Consider the following 21,443-nt stretch of genomic DNA (forward strand, 5'->3'; position numbering starts at 1 on the left):
ATCGGGAAACAGATCATCCGTGCATCACACCAAGCACCAACTTGAAGCTCCTCTGTTAGCGCTAATGAGTTCGCACACTGACTCCCCCCCACACACACACACCTGCATACACAGTAACACTCCATCTCGTGTGAGGGTGGTGTGAGATGTGCTGCCCTGAAGATGTTTGTCCTCCTACTGACAGCACCACACTGAAACTCAGGCAAATGTCTGCTTAGAGGTAATTATGTGATGTAATATGTCTTAACAACTTGCCACGTGCAGCAAAATTCACCACACGGCTGTGTTGATTAAAGGTGCATTCAGTGGTCCATGCTAAATAGTGCTCATGTAATCATCATCTGCAATGATGCTGTGGAAAAATGCTCTGAACTTAATATACCAGCATCCATGGATGGTGTTCTTGGTATAAAATGTTAAGTATCCAAAGTCCTGAAGTGGAGTGGAAAAGTCTCTAATTTAAGAGAAAAACAAATTGATGTCACCGAAAATAAAATGATATTGAACGTAGGATGCACAGAGGCTCAGACTGTAAAATCTAGTGTACAATTTGAGGTGACAACTACACTTATGTGTAACACTGCTCTGCTCTACAAGCCTTATGAACAGCGCCCTGATTTGTTTACTTACACTCACTCACTATGGGCTTTATGCACAGCTCCACTACTTCCTGAACTTAATCAATCTCCTTTATGTCCTGTCTTACTTTATTGGACAAACTGATTAATCCAGGTGTGTCTGACTCACACACACCTATTGTTATGCTGTAAGTGTGTGACTGTCTACTGGATAAAAGAATAAAGACTTATACATACAGGTAAGTATGACTGAAGTCACCAGTCTAGTTAGTTCACAGGCAGATCTACTGCCTAGCGGTGACAGGAAGCCAGCCTCTTTGTACTGCTCCTGATGATGATGATGATTTTCCCCTAGGTGTGTAGCAGCCAGCTCCTCAGCCATCTTGAGAACCACACCCAGCCTCTGCCAAGAAAACACACAGCAAACCCCAGCTTCCACACTGCAGTTGATATGTGATGCAAATTGTGTGTTGCTACAGTAGATGTTGTGGCTCGGTGATCTGGTGGGACACACGTCAGCTTCATCCTGTGCAACAGTGCTGTTGGCACTGGTCTGGAGGATGGAGCTGTGAGAGACGGCTGGTTTATCGGTAAGAATACAACCTGCCTGAAGAGCCTTTTCCCTGTCCTCGCTTTTCTTTTTCAATGATTCTTTGAAGCGAGGACATTTTATACCTCCTTCCAGGCCTTTAATTTACCTGTCCCAGTCACCCCACCACTAACAGAAGAGAATTAAATACCAAATATTTTCTTAACTCCACTTCTCCCAAAATGACTTTGATCCCCGACCTCTCTTTTTTTCCTTTATCTCCCTCATTCCTCGTTTGCGTCATGATCGCAGGTGAACAGGACGCAACTACCTCCTTATATGGTGGTCATGGTCTCCTCTCATATGGCTACTCATGGGCAGCAGGGATCTATGCTAATTGCTGATCACCGGGGGGCGTGCTGTCAATTTACAATGGGTGGGCATTCATCATCTTACACACGTGCTTACGATCATATCTAAGATTCCTGCAGCGTTCATGAATCCAGAGTAGGTTTGTGGCGTGGGCTTTTATGTGCAAATCTACACACAGATTTACCGGTAGCCTACTAATATTTCCTGAATGAGACCCACTGTATGTAAACAATATGTCAGAGCACTTTGTCATCTTATTGGTCAACGTCAAGGTTCACTTTGTAGGAGATTCAAACTAGGCAGAGAAATGCAAAACATTCTAACTTGCTTGACTTCTTGTTTTGGGGTGTTGACGACAAAATTGTGTGAAAATCGGCGTGTGTTAACTTCCTTGATGCTTAATGTGCTTGTGTAGCGGATGTGCACTCACTCCACCCATAAAAGACGTGCTAACCAACCCGCCAAGTGGTTATCAACCTCTTGGCGAAGAGGTTAGCATCGTCGCCTCCGGTGCGGGAGGTCGTGGGATCGAACCCCACCTAGGGCAGGCCGTGAGAAACACAACGCAGAGGGCCAGATCGACATCGGCTACACTTGTGTAGTCTGATCCTGGCATTAGGTGACTGTCCTGAAAAACATGGCTACTTACCCAAGAAGTATAGGTCACCACAGTCCTTTAATGTCTGAAAGCGCTGTCCTCTCTCCAGGTCCATCATGACAAGGGAAAGTCTCTTCTGCCTGGGCCCCAGAGGTGCAGCTGGGCTTTGCCTGGTCAACAGTGTGCTATCTGGTTTCCTCTCCTCTGTTGTCAGATGATAATGTCCACTCTGATGCTAACTAAAGGTTAGCACCAAGCTAAGACCACATGTGCTAATGTACCTTTAGCGTAGCTGTTAGTTTAGCTGACAGTCACTGAACTTTAACAAAAACACCTTAATTAGCTACTCAGAAATAACAATGAATGCAACTCATTCACCAATATCTTCTTAAGAACCTTCTTAGATTCTTTCTTAAGTTGTTCTTAAGAGGTTCCTTAAGAAAACCCTACGTCAGATTCATCAACGCGTTCGTAAGCCTCAGAATTGTTCGCAGCTGTGTTCTTATGCCATCTCCTCGTAAGTTGAGGGCGTGTGCCAGGTGAGTCTAATTAACATATGATTAGCATAGGTAACCACCCCATCAATGCCCGTAAAAGGGCATGAGACTGCAGGGCCGTGTGCACACAGAACCCACAGGCACTGAGCAGAGAAGGTGAAGTGAGAAAGAAAGTTGAAATGCTCAAATGAGAATCTGGGAGGGAGCACCAGACTCCAAACGTAAAAAGAACTTAAGTAGTGAAGTGGCGCTACTGCGGCAGGAATGAAACAAACAAACAAACAAAAGGCTTAGCCTATATTTAGTTTATATTTTTATATTCATATTTAGTTATATTTAGTAGCGTCAGCAGTGGATGCAGCTCTTCCGGTTGTTATCAGAGAGACCACACTCTCACGTGTGCCATCATAAATATCATCATATTATCACATATGAAAAAAAAAAACAGTTGTGTGTAGTGTGAACACTTACAGTAAGTGAACTGTTGCAGCCCGCAATTAGGGAAAAAAAATCATACCCCCCCCCCCCCCACAAAAAAAAAAAAGAGGAAAAAAAAACTGATATGAATTAAGTATCTATAATGTTTTTTAAGAGACTGCAATGATTTGTCAATTATTATTATTAATATATGATTATTAAAAACATCATAAAAGATAAGAAAATAATTCTTATTCAAATCATATAATATCATACAACTGCAGAACAAAAGAAAACGCTATAATCGGTTATTTTTGCAGAAGTCTCAGCACTTAAAAGTGCGTAAGAATACTCCTGACTGTTCGTAGATTTTGTTCTTAGTTAAGAACAAATTCTGGATAAGAAAACATTCATGAATGCCACAATCTTCGTAAAAACTTCGTAAGTAGGACTTAACAACAAATTTGTTAGGCTTAAAGCAGAAGTAAGTGATATATTTGTGTTAATATAAGTCTTAAATAGTTATATCTTCCGACAGCAATCACTTACATAGAGTGTTTGGACTGAAACACGGGTCTCTCAGTCCCTCTGCTCTGCTCTGAGCCGAAGAGAAAACATTTATCGTATCCTACAGTTTTTATCCAATGAGGAGAGAGAACGGCATGCAGGGCGGTGTGTGCAGCCAAGGAACGCCGTGAATGTGGCGACGTAGGGACGAGGACTGTTATGGTGCGTTCAAGGAAACTCGTGTTTTTCCGACCTGTGAAGTCGTACCAGTTCGATCTGGTACGAGTTCACCGGTCGGAAGTTACGAGTGGCCGTTATAGTGACTTTCACCGGTAAAACAGGTCGGAAAAACACGAGTGGGTTGCCTGAAACGCTACAAAGTCGTAAGTTGTGACTTGAAGCTGTAATTTACGATTTCAAAAGCCTGCCTGGAACGCAGCATTAGCGAAAACGACCGGACCTTACTTCTGCTTTAATATTACAGTTAGCTATTAAAGCGCACTAAGAGCAATACCGTGCAGGTACAGTATTTACACCACTTTCTGGAGCTTATTCCCATCCATTCCCCTTTAGTAGTAGCCTAATTAAAAAGTAATTTAGGAATTTGATGTTACCCCTTGACTGACTAATTAGAGGTAGAATACAACAAACAGCAGACTGAAAGAAAAAAATAAATAAACACGCTTGGTCGGTTGTAAACCCTCCCCAGGTGTAAACACAGTACATTCCAATCTAGTGCTGCCTTCAGTGTCAGCTGTAAACTGGTATAATCCATGTTTAATTACAGACATTTAAACAATAGTACATGACATGCTATATAACTTTATACAATGAAACACAAAAAAACAACAAAATATTTTATATATAATATTTATATATTCAAAAAATTTTTGTTGAGTTGTGTACTTACCTAATTTACAATGTTTCTATCGAGTTCGCATAAATCTATAAGTCACGGTCTTTTTTATTTAGCTGCAGGCCACAATTTTGGGTTATAGGGTTGAAATACAATCTTTCAGATTTTTGGCTGTTTTAAGTATTTGTTTAAACCAGTATACAGTATGAATTGCCATATGTTTTATTATAAAGTCTCAACAACAACAACAACAACAACAACAACAACAACAGAGAAAACTGCTTCAATCAAGTAAAAAAAAAAGCTGTGCAAAGCAGTTTCACATTGAACATCAGTGCTCCATGTGTATAATTCAGCTCCTGGTGTTAAAAAAAAAAAAAAAAAAAACTCCTGAAAGTGTCAGGGACTCTGAGGGAATCTTAACAGGGGGAAGGAAACAATGACAGCAGTGGTGGTGAACTCCCATGATCCCACACTACTTCACAAATTCTCCAGAGGCAGAAAGTTAAATATTGTGACTTTAAAGTGTACGGTCACATTTTTACAAGTGTGCCATGGAAGGATGCATGGATGAATGCATGGATGGTGGGGACAGAGACACACAGTGACATTGCAGAGTGGGAGGGGGGAGGTACCGGGCCAGGGGTTAGAAATGACCATGATGAAAGCAAACACATCTGATATAAAGTGACCACAAAGAGAAACACAGGGACCACCACCAATGCCCAAGTCAACGACTGTCGGCTGTTTGAAGTTAGAACTATCATGATTAAAGGGACAACGGAGTTTTGGAAAAGCGAAGTGTTTTCACACTACATTTATGAGCCTCCGCGCGCACCGTGAAATTCTTTGACCGGCGCAAGACGGACTCATGTTTTAATTCATCAAGAATTTAAGTCAGAGGTTCGTAGACGATCACACACCGTCGTAGTTCCGACCATAAACGGCGATTCGGCTGCGTTACTCTCATGAGTCGCCACGAAACCGAAAGTAAAGAAAGCTGGTCGGTTCGACCAGCATCTCCGCCACCACTAATAATAACAAAATAAGAGACAAAACGATATATTTATCGAAAATGGGCCCATTAACAAGTGTGGGTAACGTAGATTCATCCACATTAACGTGAGACTTTTTTATAACCAAATAGAAACTCCTCGTTGTCCCTTTAAGTTTTACATTTCATGTTATTTATTAGGAATAATTTACAATGTAACTATGCTTTAAACATAACACAATTTCAATCATTTTATAAAATTACTTTCTACTTGTTTGAATCTATGCTGCAGTGTCCCCCTGTTTCTAAATCCGCCCCTTGAGGATAAACAGTGAGACATGACGCTTCTTTGAAAACTCTTGTCACTGACTGGCTGTCCTTGTAGAAAGAGGACAAGGTTGAGAAGTGTGAAGTGAAGATGGGGACGTTCAGTAGGAAAACACTTGACAGCTAAGGAGACTGGCAGTTTGGAAGTACAAAGAAAAGACAATAAAAAAAATGAAGAGGAGAGATGACTGTTGTATTCTTTGTTTTGTGTATGTGTATTGCATCAGTGACAGTCTCATCCTTCCCATCTGTGGGAGGAGAGGAAGCTGTGATGACAGAGACGGTCACTGTGTCTTTGTTGGAAGATTTGAAGAGAGATAGGTCATTCCTCCAAAAGAAAAGAAAGAAAAACAGGAAACAACAGGATGCCACGCACAAACGAATTGTCTAATGAAACATTTAGGCTCCATGTAAAAGTTTGTCAAAGTCGAGGTGGGCGGGGCCTGTCGACCTGTGGTTGGGATCGCGTGCGTGTGTTGAGGTCGTGCGTGCTCCTCTCTCCTTCAGTCACCATCCATAAAGCGGATGAGGATGAGCAAACCTTGACGAAGTTGACGCAGCGGCAGCACGCGGACAGGTGGCTGGCTGCAGTCGTCACCACACGGGGGACGCGACAGGAAGCACGCGGAGGGCACGCTCTATAAAATGTCTGATATAAAAATAGTCTGAGAGAGGAGCAGAGCTGAATCAAAAGTGACTTCTGAGGTGGCAGAAGTGGCAAAAAAAAACGAGGAGAGAGAAACCTTGGGTGTGTGTATGTGTGTGTGAGTGAGAGAGAGAGAGAGAGAGAGAGAGAGAGAGAGAGAGAGAGAGAGAGCAGCACCAGCAGTCTGACAAGGCTGCGCTCCCTCCAAGTTTGACATCTCCGGCGGGCTACAGAGGGAGTTGTGCTCCGCCGCTGCCATGGAGCCTAGTCGGAAGTGCGCTGGATCTGTATTGATTGGAGTTTACCTGTGGGCGACATTCTGCTGTCAAGGTGAGTCACTGATGGAGCCTTCAGTCTGCTCTCTGTCCTCTTCTGATGAGAAGGCAAAGCTTCCCCCCCCCCCCCCCCCCCCCCCCCCCCTCATATCTTTTTTTTTCTTCTCATTTGAGCATTTCTTCAAAGATTTGTTTGGGAGATGAGAGTCGCGCTTCATTTTATATAGTTCGGCCGGTCGCTGCACATCTGGCACATCTGTATCCACAACTGGATAAAGGCGTGCGAAGGAGTTGACTGTAGGACATGCTTCTTATTATATTTTTTATACAAGTGTAAATGATTTGCGCCGTAGTTTAATTGAACGTCTCCAGCTTGCATCCTGTGAGTCAGTGTGTAGTGTGCACACCAGTGAGCCTTTTTTAAAAAAAAAAAAAAAAAAAAAAAAAAAAAGGATCGACATCTGGCCCAGAATAAGAAGGGCGTCCCGGCCATGGTGCACGAAGCCCTTTGGGGCCGCTCATCCCCCCCTCAGTGTAATCTGCGGCTAAAGGATTGTTAAACGCGTGACAACAGTGGCACAGCGTTCAGAGAGGGATAAATCTCTGTAATAATGTTTGAATCCCTGCTTTACATTTTATATCTGTAGATGAATGTGATTTAATGTAGGTATTAGTATTTGGTCTGAAATCATGAACTAATGATGGAATTTATTGGCATCTCTGCTCTGACTGGAAGGGAGAAAAGCTGCAACATGCAAACAGGTGATGTTGAAACTAAGGAGGAGTGCAGTGCAGTGTGAGCTCCCCCACCTCACCCTGCAGGCTCCACACAGCAGGTCTTTACCAGAGCCTCCAGTGCTTTTAATAAAGCGCACAGGTGTTCTGTGATCGGGTTTCTTTGTTCAAACAGAGATAGATGCAGTTTCATACACACTGAAACAGTCACTATAATACTTTAATCTGCATCTTCAAGGATAACATCTGGAGTGTAGCTTGCCAAACATATGTCTGTCTCCATCATTCCACAATAAAGAAGATCATTTCTCCTAGTGCCTCAAAAAACTTTGGTAAAAATGTGTACTATTATAAAGAGGAGTTAATCTGTTCCTAATGTGACAGTTGAGGTTCCTGTCACTATGCCTCCAATTGATCATGTGCCCTGGCTACTTGGCCAAAGGGATGTCCCTTTGGGTGACTGGCAAGCCCGCATGACTCTTACCCGGGAGGTGTGGGTTCAATCCCCGCCCGGGCCCTCTTCACCTTGCCACACTAAGATGGTTAATTCTGTTTAGTTACCATTTCGCCAAACCTCATTCCCACACACAGTCACTCCAATTAGTTTCCCGGGGAGCAGTGTGTCACTTAGTCTGGATTGGTTTGCTAATGAGATGCAACAATATCTGTTCCCTCTTAAGAAGGCAAATAGATTATACAACACTTGCTGAACACCATAAACGTTAAAGAAAGGTTTCCATTTCCAATCTCTTTCAAAAACATCTTTAAATTGTTGTATATACTGTAGTTAAACAGTTTTCTGCTTCTTTTTTCTTTTTTCTTTTTGAATAATTACGACTGCATTTGATTAGTAATGCACATTATGAACAAACATCATCTCAAAAACAGCTACTCCATAAATCAGTGAATGTAAATGATTGCAAATGGAAGCAACAGGGATTTAATGAATCATGCATCTGGGGTGGCGCAGACAAACGTCCCTTTCTATTGTTTCTAATTAACTGTAGTTTACTTTTAAACAGCCTCTGTCATGGCCTAATTTAAGACTCATTTTATACACATCTTGGCCTTTTGTATTGTCATTAATCAAGCCTGATTGTCGTGTAACATTAATGACCTCAACATTTGTTTAAATCAACACTAATAGATGGTTTTATATTCACAATAGGAAAAATGAGTATGTGTAATATGTAGGTGTGTCCTCAAAGTGACAAGCTAATATATTATGTGCTCCATCAGCTCATTGTTTTGACTTTCAGGGCCCTCAGCTTTCTTTATGTGGTTCAGCCTCACTGCTTTTATCACCAGTGTTTCTGTTTTCAGAAAAGCTGTGATAAAGCCCCCCCCTCCCCTGCACCAGTCAGTCAGAGTTAACACCTAGCTGGTGAGTGCAGGTGGAGCAGCTGTCTGCTAAGAAGCCAGACATTCACTTTAGACATTCATTCAGCATTTTATGCCTCTATGTGTTGTGTTTGTTTGTTTTTAGAAGTGACCTTGTTCATATTCTGGGGGAGTCTTTAATTCTGGGTACTGGAGGATACAGCTGTGCTATGCTTTATTAAGATGAACACACTGGAAACACTGAAGGAAAAGACACAGGGAGTGTCAAAAATCCCAAAACCGAGTGAAACAGCAGTACTACAGAATAAATACAGATTAGAGACAAAGAAGGTGGGGGGAGGGGAGATATAATACAGGCGGAAGACATTAGTGCAAAGCAGATGAACTACATGGAGAAAATATGGACAAGAAGTAAAAAAGGACAACAGTATGCTAAGTATTACATATACTGTATTTTTATATATAAGGATGTAGTTTAACAAGAAGGAGCAGTAGTCAGACTTCATGGTCCTTCATTTTATCAGCTATTGGCCTTTTAAACAAGCTGTAATTCTCCTTTTCAGCTGTTGTAAATATTGACATTGTGTTGCCTCCTCATTTTCTCTGGGTTGTGGTCACAATGGCCCTCTGTGCCTCTTATATCTTTTACTGTGTATTTATTGTTCTCCCTTGTGCTGTTCATGTTGACTACTATCTGTGAACCAAACTGCCTCTTAGAGGACATTAAAGATTGACTCAACCCGAGTCATTCTTTGCCCTACTGTCCTCAAACATCCCTCTTAGTGTGAAGTTAATATTGCTACAAGCAGCAAGCTGTCTGGGTTTGCCTTCTGGCACTTGAAAGCTCCAATATGTTCCACACTAAGATGGGGAAAGCCCAGATTTTGCTTCAGGGTGTGGATTTGATATAGTTTTTCCACAGCTGCTCTCTACTGTACACAACCTAGTTCCTATATGACCTACTGAGAAGTTGAGTTATGTTTCACTGATATGATTTTACATGATGCTTGGTATGTAAGCATTCTGTGGTCAGCCAGATAATAACTATTGTTCTTAGTCTCTGGTGACTAGATAATACACTAATGAAAACACACAAAGTTAAAGGGATACTTCACCCAAAATTGATAATTCACCAATTTTCTACTAACTGTCATGCCAAGGAAGGGTTGGGAAAACATTTGGAGTTATCAACGGATGGCATCGGATTTTCATATAATGGCGGTGGATAGAGGTCACTTTTGAATCGTCCAAAACACTACTACAATAACAAGGCTAAAAACAGAGATCAAATTCGAACAACTTTTTCATGTTGCGGCTTCAGGACACTTGGGTCAGTATGGACGTGCTGTATGGAGGTATTTGGAAGTTTCATGGTGTGTGTTTAGGACGATTCAAAAGTGAACTCTATCCGCCGCCATTATATGAAAGTCTGTTGCCAGCCGGACCCCCCCTGGAACTCCAAAAGCGTTTTGATGACTCTAAAAGTTCTCCAAATCCTTCCTTGGCATGACGGTGAGTAGAAAATTGGTGAATTATTGATTTTGGGTGAAGTATCCCTTTAAAGCCATGAAGACGCTCACTATATATCCGTCGTTCCTATTCATCATCATCATCATCATCATCATCAGCCTCTTTAAACTCTGCCATGGGAATCTAAAACCTTATTGTAAAAGTTAATACATTTGACACACTGTGTGGGGATACTCCTGTGAAGTTGTAGCCTACAGACAATCTTAAATCTGTTAACATGAAACTTGCTATGAGTGCCATACCATAATAACATCATACTTCCATATAATAGCAACCCAGACTCCAACATTGTTGATTACAGCAATGTTTATTATCACATTCCCCCTAAATCCTATAAACTGCCAACTCCAATTTTACCGGCGGTAACTTGGGACTTAAATGTCAAACCTGTGAGAAGTTTCGACTCAGTGATTTGTCAAACCTGGGAGTGTCATTGTCTGTGACAGTAACAAAAATGAGCAACACCAGGTCTGTAAAAATTATTTTTGAAGGCAGCGCTTGCTTTCAAGGGTGAGCAACCCATAAACTGAATTGGCTGTATGTCTACTGCTGCCGCGTCGCAGCCATAAAAAGAAACCATTTTTATTTCTGTACAGTACTCCTGAGCTTTAATGATTGAGGATGAAATGAGACCCCCACTGGGCTCTGAAATGGAAATATGAGAGGACACTAATGCAATGAGAAAGATATATGGTAGCCATTTGAAGTTGATAGATGCCTTCAGGTTATATCGTGTCTCCGTCCGCATTGGTGTGTTCAGTGTTTTCTATTGAGGATGTGAATCATGTAGGCCTAGCAAAACAGAGAGAGCGCTGGGTTTATTGCTGAAAAATGAAAACTGAAATCGCTTGCAATCTGGGAGATGCAAGGAAAGAAAGGAGTGGAAGCGTGGCTTGGTCGTGGAAATCTGGGGCAGGATTGTGTGTGTCAGCTGGGAGCTCTGAGGCTAAGGATGTGGCTGTTTGTGGGGTAAACTACAGAGTATGAATGACTTCCTTGGATTTTTTTTTTTTTTTTGTGAAGTCAGCGTTTTTAAAAAGTAAATATATGTGCAAGTAGATGACATCTCTCCTATATCCTCAACATTTGACATCTTTAAAATGCAAACATCGGCATCTGGGTGTGTAGGGGGAGAGCTGGAGCATTTATTTTTTGTTTTTAACAAGTTCTTATTCCCTAAGATTTATTCTTCAGGCTAGGGCTGCCCTACCCTACTAGTAAAGATTATAGGTGCAGTCACACAGTAATACAACATCATCTTTAATAATGATTTAGGTTTAGTGCATTAATAATACAGTCTTACCATTATTATGGAAACCAAATTGCTAGATTGCCCTTAAATGGATACAGGAAATAGCATAGCAGTATGCACTAGCTTTTATATTGTATTCTCTTGTGTCCCTCCTGCACTTGAAAGCAAAAGCTGTTGTGCAGCACAGGATGCAAGTCAAAGTATTATCCATCTGAGTCCCATTTGAAATTCAAAAGTAACGTGCTTGGCACACAGGTTTCCACTGTGATGCTCAGCTGCTCTGATGGCACTGCAGTCTGTGGTTGGAGAGAGAGAGAGAGAGAGAGAGAGAGAGAGAGAGAGAGAGAGATTCTTTTCCTTTATTTTGTCTAGTGTCGATTCATCGGAGCAATGCAACTTTCCAATTACTGCCCTCCATGAAACAAAACTGTGTGTTTTGTTTGAAAATAAAATTCAGCCACTGCTGAAGAGTTTTTACTTGTGGTTTGTGGTGCATTTCAGTTTAAAGCATTTACAAGTAGGCTGAGAGAAATGTTTTAGATGATGATAAGACCATTGTATAACCTATTAAAAAAAGTTACTATTATAAAATGAAACCAGCACTGACTGGCCATATTCAGTTTTTCACTAACCTCTTACAAGCCTGTCATTTCATATCGTTACATGCCGCCCAAGCCAAGCGAGTACTCGAGTACTTGGATATCGGCTGCAGCCCTACTTGGTTTAGATGCGCAGTGAGCGTTATGTTGATTTTTAGCAGCCTGGCAACCACAGCTTTCTACTGCTCTTTCTGTAGAACAACTTGAATGTTCCCAAGAGAACAGATCACATCTCAATAAAACATTTCAAATGAATGAATTGACAAGACAACACATGAATTAAAGGCATTCAAGTTATATACACAATTGACTTGAAATGACCTACTTGTAGATATACTGTCACAGTATTAGTGATCTTCTATTTCATAGGGTTCGAGTCGTAGGGTTTCCCACCTGGTGACTGGGGAGGCCATCATGCTGAAAGTATAGAGCACGGACAATTGTGGCCATAAACAGATGCACATGTTCAACATCAACACTCACATTGACTGTGGCATTTAAACCATGATTGATTTCTATTGAGGGACATCATTGAATCACACCACCACCACCAGCTACAGTAGGACTGTTGCAGGTTGTGTCCATGGATTCAAACTCTGACAGGATCATCTGCCCCCTCAGCAAGAGATTCAGATTCATCAATCCAAGCTGTGTTTTTCAGTCCCCAACTGTCCAGTTTGGGGACTGCTGCAGTCTTTTACTGTTGTAGTCTTTCCATCCCAAGGTTGCAAGTTTCAGAAATTCTCACATCAGACTATTTGGCACCAAAGTAAAAATCCCTGAGGATCACTTCTTTTCTCAATTCTGTTTTGAACATGAAGCTCTGAACTGACACGTACTGTATGTGGGTACTTACACGTTTATAAAGGGGGGATTTAGTTGTGACTTACTGTACAGGCTAAGTGCTCGCTGAAGATTGCCTGATTGGATGATGAAGCACAGAAAAGTGCTGCTCATCCATTTACAGTGGTCCTACTTCTAAACCATTCAAACCAACCTCTCAGACCACAGCTAGAATAACTAAATATTGACTGAAAATTGATTAAGTTTATGAGAAAACATTCACACTTATGTTATATGAAAATCCATGAACAGTAAGTACACTGGATGGAAGAATTTTGTTTATTGATTAACCCATAGTTGCTGCTGCTGCTGCTGCTGCTGCAGCACAAAAGACACAAGGGAGACAAAGTGTGAGCGGAGGAGAGGAGGAAGAAAGCAGGCAGAGTGACCATTCTCCTGTGTACATTCACCATACTGCAGTAGCCGCCCCCAGGCCTTCACAACATAATGACACAGTAATCCGGTCTTCCTTAAAACCCTTGCGACCTCCTTAATGTGAGGGGTCACACTGCCAGCCAAGTACACTGGGGCAGTGAAGTAATGTTGAATGAGAGATGAGCTGAGATGAGTTTTCTGGACTATCTCCTCTGATCCCTCACAACTAACTTGTAACAGCATATTTCTGACAGCCTTTCATGAGCACAGTGGATTGGAGAAGGTTTTTTTTTTCTCTCCATTTATTTCAAAACATCATTTAATTATCCGTCCATCTGTCTTTCCCTCTAATCATCTGTTCATTCATATGCTCTATAAACCTCTGGTTTACGGTTTAGCTGCACTGTACTGCCGGTTGATGCTTGTTTCATTGTTCTTGACTGTAACATTCACATTTTTGTGAATTAACCTCACAGAAATAAAAAAAAAACAAAAAACATTTTGACGATACCAGCAGAAGAATTTAGATTTTGGATTGAATCAGGATGTTTCATTCATTCAGAGCATTGAGTTAAGGGAGGCAGGAACCAATTGTCCTCACATTAATGAACAAATCCATGGAGATTAACATCAGGGTCAGTAGGAAATCTTTCCACCTCCTCTGACACCTTTGATGAATAATGTTGATCCTGTTTTGATGAGTTTCAGTTTCAGATTAAAGCACTATCAATTCACAATAGCGATTGTTCTTGTACAGTAGCGTAGCCAGAAAAAAGACATTGGGTGTGCACCTGCAAAGACTGGGTGTGCCAAATTTATTTTCAACAAACTGAGCGTTACACCTCCATAAATATTCAAAAGAATTCCAACATTATATGTTGTGTGCGTTCTCATCAGTAATAACAAACCATGTGTTATTCGCTCTCAACAAGCCATAGGCCTTTAACAAGCATCAGACACAGACTGCACATAATGTAACAGTGGCATCATGGCAACCCTGTATGATCATACTTATCTTCTAATCTATATGCAACGCTGAGTTAAAAAAAACTGCTTAGTAACTGCTCTTATAGTCAACAGTACAACAGGTCAAAACATTCACACATAGCCTATGACGTGCTCAAATAAATCAATAACAAAGTCATAAAAAAACACACTTTTGCGTGTCTGGTTAGCGCACACACAATAGGTGATCTACTAAGAGTAACACACTAAATGACAACACGCGCAAACCGCAGTATTTAAATGAGGGTTTTGCGCGTAACCGTTTCCGCCATGGAGAGTGTGGACAAAGCTGGATGGATACAAACGCAGAATAAAAATTTGATCCGACGCATTAATAGAGAGAGGGACAAATAAACATATTGTGGAGCTGCCTGCAGCATAAGAAACGTGGGAGATTATCTATGAGAAAGTTCAAATGTGGTTGGTAAAACAAGAAGAGAAGAGATGAAGTGAAGAGAAGATGGGGAGATATAGGCCTATGCGACGAAGAACAAAAGAAGATTTTAGTTTATAATAAAACCTCAGCAAACGAGGGAGAGCTGCTCTGATCAGTGTTGAGCAGTAGCTGAGCAGGTAACTGGGAGACCTGCTGTCATTCATTGAGCTGGAGCTGCGCGCTATGGCACAGAGCTCAGATGGGACACTCAGGCCACTCGGGTCTAAACGCGCTGACCAGATGGATCACGGACGGAGTGAAGGCAGCGGTGACGTCTCTCAGCCCCGGTCCCAGAGCAGAGCAGCCAGGTACTGGAGAGGGAGGAGAGGAGAGGAGAGGAGAGGAGAGGAGGAGCGCACTGGACGAGAGAGGTGCGGCGTGCGTAACGGCGCTTAAGTGACTTTGATCGCATGATCAACAAAGCTATTTAACCATCTGAACACAACTACTGGGCTTATCATTCATCACATATGATTATGTAACAGCCTGGCCTGATGGTTTTATATCGCAAAGCAGAAGAGGACAATGATATAGCTGCTTACCTGTGCGCACTGCGCAGCTCTCAATTTAAAGGGCAAGACGGCGTGGTTTGGCCTTGAACTCGTTAATTATTCCATTAGTCCAGTTTCTCCGCAACGCATCACCTGACGGCAATTTTTACAAATGTATTAACTGATCGATAACATGTTAGTAGCTATAGACTATAACAAAAACAAAAAATGCATCAAATTTTTTGGGTGTGCCAGCTTCCTCTGTGGGTGGCACTGGCACACCCTGGCACACCCGTGGCTACGCCAGTGTTCTTGTAATCCCAGAGCCACGCTACATGGCATGCTTCACAAAATAAAAAGCATGTATTTGCCCTCACAATATGCACCTATATCTTTTATTATTTTAAAAAGCATGTCAGGTTAAAGCAGAAGTAAGCGGAATGTTTGTGTTAATATAAGTCTTAAATAGTTATATCTTCCAACAGCAATCACTTATATAGAGTGTTTGGTCTGAAACACGGGTCTGTCAGTCGCTCTGCTCTGCTGTAAACCAAGGAGAAAACTTTCCTTGTATCCTACAACCTTTATCCAATGAGGAGAGAGAACGGCATAAAGGGGCGGTCCTCTCTGTGTGTGCAGCCAAGGGATGCGTGTGAATGTGGTGACGAGGGCGGGGACTGCTAACTCCATCTGCTGACAGGAAGTTAGCCAAAACGACCGGATCGCTTACTTCTGCTTTAATGGTGCGTTCCAGGCAACCCGTAACTCGTGTTTTTCTGACTTGTTCCCATGGTTACCCGTTGGAACGTCAGTTAAACTCTTAACTTCCCACCTGTGAACTCGTACTAGATAGATGTAGGCTACTCCCACTTACGACAAGTGACGTCACGCAAAAAAATGGCAAGCCCTGTGGAGGAGGTGTTTCTTCATGTGACACACGGTGAGAAATAGACTTTAGGACAATTCACACGTTACAATCATAATATTCATCACGTCTCTCATACGTCTCTCCTCCTCCGTTTCGCTCAAATTAGCGTTCAGCAAGCACCTTTGCCGGTTGTAGTTAAAAAGCAGCATACGGTCCGCCATGTTTGTTTACATCTGACTCCCAGAATTCCTGGCGTTCAGACAGTTCAGCCGTAACTTGCCTAGAACGCTACAAAGTCGTAAGTGGTGACTTGAAGTTGAGTTCAAAAGCCTGCCTGGAACGCACCATAAGTGTAACATATCTTCTTAAAGGAGTGAAACAAGGAGGTTAAGGTGTTCTGAGGAGTGATGTCACAGTGAACAGTCGGCTGGAAGTTCAGGTTTGAGGCGTTGAGTAGACATTTGACATTCAATCACTTATTGATCCACAACCGCTCCATGCTGAAAACAGCCACATTAGAATCCACCTGACGTCCTCTGCTGCAGTCTAACAAGTCCCAACACAGTTTCAAAATGAACTGAAAATATATGGCTGTTACAAATGACTATAACCATATTCCCTTAAGGAGCCATGCACAGTGCACTGATTTGCTTAACCCTCCATTGCCCCACTCTCTCTCTGTGTCAAATACACGCACACACACACACACACATGCACAAACACATTGGGAATGAATCAATGCGTTACAGCCAGATTGGCTAAATCAACAACATGCACCTGTTATTTGCATATAGAGCAGTGCAGTGAGATCCAGTCACAAATGGTCACTCCAGACGCATAAGGAGATGCATTTTAATGCCAGGTGCAAACAGGACCACAATGCAGGACACTTTTATAACACCACAAAGAGTAATTGTGAAAATCTTAAGACACTGGCTGGTATCTTAATTTGAATCAAAGGTTTTATGTTGATACTGCACAAGCATAGAAAAGCACAGGCACAACCTGGATAACAATGTGGGAATGGAAATGTACAGCATAACAAAGGCATATGGAGAAACACAACAGAAAATACATTATGTAACAAATGAACTGCTGACATAAAGTATCACACATGGTAACACTGTAAAGGTAAACATACAGCTCTCCAGAAGCTTCCCCCTGATGCAAACTGAAGCCTAATAACACAGACAAGCAGACACGCTGCCTGAGGACGCACTGGAATAACTCACCACAACTAACAGCAGACTGTGTGCAAGCACTGCAGTCTACCTGTTATAGTATCAGCTCACTCTGTGTGTATGCATGTGTCTTCCTGGAGCAGAAAATACTGCATGTGTTCAGAATGTTCTGTCTTCTGTTGCAAAAGATACAAGAGAGCATTTGGTTTGAAAAAATGTTAGGCTATGTAACTTCTGCTGCTCAGGCTCTCTCAATTAAAGGGGGATTTCCATTTTTTACAATTATTTCTGGCATAAAATACGATAATTTACTCATAACTTTGGTGTCATTACGAGTCCGTCCGAAATTAGATCCGAGAGCCGCGTATATCCATACAGTATAATGCGAGTCTACAGGCCAGTGGAATGCAGCCTCTAAATAACACATTATCTGCTGTGAAACTCCGTCATTTGGAACTTCATCCAGCTGCTCATTTTGTTCTGACAAGTCAGAAACACGCAGAAACAAACCGTAGTATTAGCAGTAGCAACTAGCCGCGCATTGCGGCAGTAGGAGATCATATCATTCAGGTCAGAGGTTAGTAGGTCAACCTACAGACCCCAGATTCTGATAACAGCTAACCTTGAACTCAGAGGGGAATAGCACTAGCATATCATAACAAAATATTGGTGAATGAACGAGTTTCGCAGCAGATAATGTGTTATTTAGAGGCTGCATTCTGCTGCCCTGTAGACTCGCATTATACAGATATACGCGGCTCTCGGCTGGACCTAATTTCGTCAGAAGGACTCGTAATGACACCAAAGTTATCTGGGTGAGTAAATGATCGCATTTTATGCTAGAAAAAAGGTCCAGATTGTAAAAAATGGAAATAATGCAATAATAAAAAGCAGTGACGTCATGAAATAGCAGGGGATCATGGCACATGACCACATTGTTGTAAACATCTCAATTTGTTGAGGTCTCCTCCTCCCCAAAACAAATATATGTGGTTATTCTAACTAAGACAGAATAAAGCAGTTTTACATAAAGTCAGTGTTTTCCAAGCGCTATATGGCAGACGTGAGATATCAGGGAAGAGATGGGAGCTGAGAGACTACTGCTAACCTTCGTTCTGATGTTAAGAACAAGATGTTCAGGAGGCTTTTACAGAGGAAGCAGAATTACCCACAGAGAAGACTTCTGTTCCAAAGCAAATTAACTAGCTGATTAAAGTTGATAGAAACAGCAAATAAGTCAGTTTCACTTTGAAAATCTGTGATTTACACACACAGGATGTTATGGAACGGCTGGGAGTGGAAAGTGTTAAACTTTGTTTCTTTATAACTTATGATCCAGATGCTCAGGAGGTTTTTACTTTCAGCTAAATTCTACACAGAGGTGTCATTATCCTCGCCATGATAGATGATTAGAATTGGCAGAAAAAATGAATAAAATATTAATTTATTTCTCTAAAAATAAGGGATGTGTTCCTTTCTGCTGCAGCTCTCTGACAGAGCTCTTTAATGCACAGCTTGTTTTGCCGTGACTTGTTTCACTCCATCGGTTCTCAACACTTCAGCTGGCTGACACCCTCACCCATTATGCAGATTCCCCCGTCATGCCAAGATTTAGGGGTGCCCCATCTGACACTCACCAATCCCCCTCACACAAAAACACACAAGTGAGCTGTCTGTTTATTTTCGCCTCATTAACTAATTAGTCATCCATTCAGTCATTGTGGCTGCACTCACATCTTGGCTGTCACTCCATAATTGCTGGAATATGTTGAGACAACATCTAATTTGGACAAGGGTCACTGGGGAAATACACACAGAGACCTTTTCTGTTGTGGCTGAGATGAGAGGCTGAGGGATGTTGTGATGCTGGCAGTCTTGATGTGATACAGGAAGCTACTTTCCAAGTTTCAGTGGGTGGGTGGCCTAAAGCTAGTATGTGTAGAATTTCATGTGGTTGTAGCATCTACTAAATGATTCTGGTGGCATATGTTTTGTGTTGAAGAAAAGTGAAACAGTTGGGTTGGCAGTTGGCCAAAGGGTTAGGGTGTATACAGTTAGGGCATGAATGGGTATGCTCCCCTCTCTCTCTGCCCTTGTTCTGTCTTTCTAGATGTTGGTTAAAACATGATAGACTACGTGTATAACCCTGACCCATCTCACTCCAGATAAGAGCATTATTTTAAGCTTGATCACAACAGCAGGGCCAGCCCTAAAATCATGAATGTCCCTGACTAAACTGATGGACTGAGTGATCATATTCCCAATAATGATTGGGAATTGGCCAATGGGGAAAGACCAAATGACAGTGGAGTTTCCCCATTGGCCACTACTCAAACAGTTTCTATTTGAGGGGTGTTTACAGAATAAGTCCTATACCAGCTTAGTGCATTTGTTGCTAGATGCTCTTTAAAGGAGACATATTATGCGGCTACACCTCTTGTTTAGAGCAATCTGCCGATCCACTCTGGTTTCCCAGTTAGTTTAACTGAAGTGAACAGAAAAATAACTAAACATAAGACACACAGCAGGGGAGTCTGAGGGACAGATAAAATCAGTAACTGCTAAACTAAATAATCTATTAGATGTGAATAGCATCTAAATAACAGATACAGCCGCAACTGGAAATTAGACATGATGGTTTGCATCATGCATTAAAGCTCTGTACAGACATGAAAGATTTCAGTTTTCACAGTTTTAACTGTGTCATCAGTTCAGCACATTGAGCATGTGCTGTCAAGCCACACACTACAGTAGATTTTGAAGTAGTAGTTGAAGTAGTTTTATTCTGGCTTTGAATGATTTAAAATGTAGTCGCAACATTTTCTGGATTGTATGTTAGGAGTTTGATGATGTGGATTATCATCCAAATCTATGAAATTACATTACTGACTAAGATTCTCCTAACAGTCAAAGGTGTTTTTTTTCTTTTGTTTTTAGTTGAATTTTACTCCGAGAGCAGCGCGGGTGAAGGAGAAACAATGGAAACAGTGAGGTGCCAAAGAAAAGACATGCTCCCTTCACGACTGACTGGCTTCGCTTTTGCATCGGGGACTGCATCACTGTAATATTCATTCCTGTTAAAGATGGATGATTCATTGTTCAGTGTAAACACTTGATGAGGCCTAATGAATACAGGGAGGACAAAATGAAAGCACAGTCAACACAATTAAAGTTCACCGAGTTAATAATGTGCTCATTACGTCCAGCGTATCACAACCTCATCAGGATCTCTTGAGGGACTTGGCGCCACACTGACGGTGTTGCAAATAATTGCAATAAAAGAACTGATTAGATTACAGGTATTAATTAGTGAGGGAGATCATCTCCAGTTGGTTTTAATAAACTACTGGGTTGACTGAGTTTTTGTAAATGATGCAAACGGAAGAATTGAAGTCTGCCTGTTGTGCTCTCCATGCTTTCACGTCTTTAATTATTACTGCCCCACATGTTACTCACTCCCCCATCCCTTTAACACTTGCGCCTATATCTCCTTCACACCCCAATTCCTCTACTTAAGTGCTCTCTCTCCTCACAAGTGTCCTAACTCTTCTCCCTCCAGGTTGTCGTGGCGGTGTTCACCAGAGGAAGCTCTACCACGACCTCATGGTCAACTACAACCGTCTGGAGAGACCTGTCCAGAACGACTCTGCGCCCATTGTGGTGGATCTTGGCCTCACATTGCTGCAAATCATTGATGTGGTGAGGATATGTATATGTGTGCATGTGTTAGGGCATTCTTCTCCATTGAAGTGTATACAGAGAATGCTTGAGGACAGACTCAAGGGGTGAGGTTGTGTGTGGAATTTATTTTGGAAATCAACGCAGTGAGCGAAACAAGTTAAAGGACAATCCCGGGCAAATTCAACTCGGGCTGTATTTTCGTATCATTTTAGGTATTAAAAGAAGGAATCTGAAGATTTTCAGTTTAATTGCTCCTATTTTGCCGTAGTTGTGTCTGTCTCCGCATCGCCATGGCAGCGATGAATGGGAGAGGATGGAAGTTCCGCTGCTTAGGCTGTTTACATCCCTCAAAGCCACATTTTCCCCCACAGACAGCATCAGATAGCCACTCAAACATGCACCGAGAAGTTTATTTACTTCAAGCAAGCCGACATGTTTGTGAAATTAGATCTAATACTTCTTAACCTTTATTTATTCAGGAATGATCCATTGAGATTAAAATCTCTTTTT

General features: G+C 41.8%; 1 protein-coding gene across 1 annotated transcript in view; it reads left to right on the top strand.

Annotated features, from left to right (window-relative positions):
* Window positions 1-6,578: 6,578 nt before the first annotated feature.
* The window catches only part of LOC310984093 (neuronal acetylcholine receptor subunit alpha-7-like), a gene marked incomplete at both ends in the record, with an annotated part of 56,867 nt that continues 42,002 nt past the window's right edge, over window positions 6,579-21,443 (top strand). The window contains 2 exons of the mRNA XM_083969201.1: window positions 6,579-6,651; window positions 20,812-20,951. Of these exons, the coding sequence (XP_083825327.1) occupies window positions 6,579-6,651; window positions 20,812-20,951 (213 nt within the window). The remainder of the gene's footprint in view (window positions 6,652-20,811; window positions 20,952-21,443) is intronic.

Source organism: Trachurus trachurus, assembly GCF_905171665.1.
Source record: "Trachurus trachurus genome assembly, chromosome: 1".
Taxonomy (NCBI): Eukaryota; Metazoa; Chordata; class Actinopteri; order Carangiformes; family Carangidae; genus Trachurus; species Trachurus trachurus.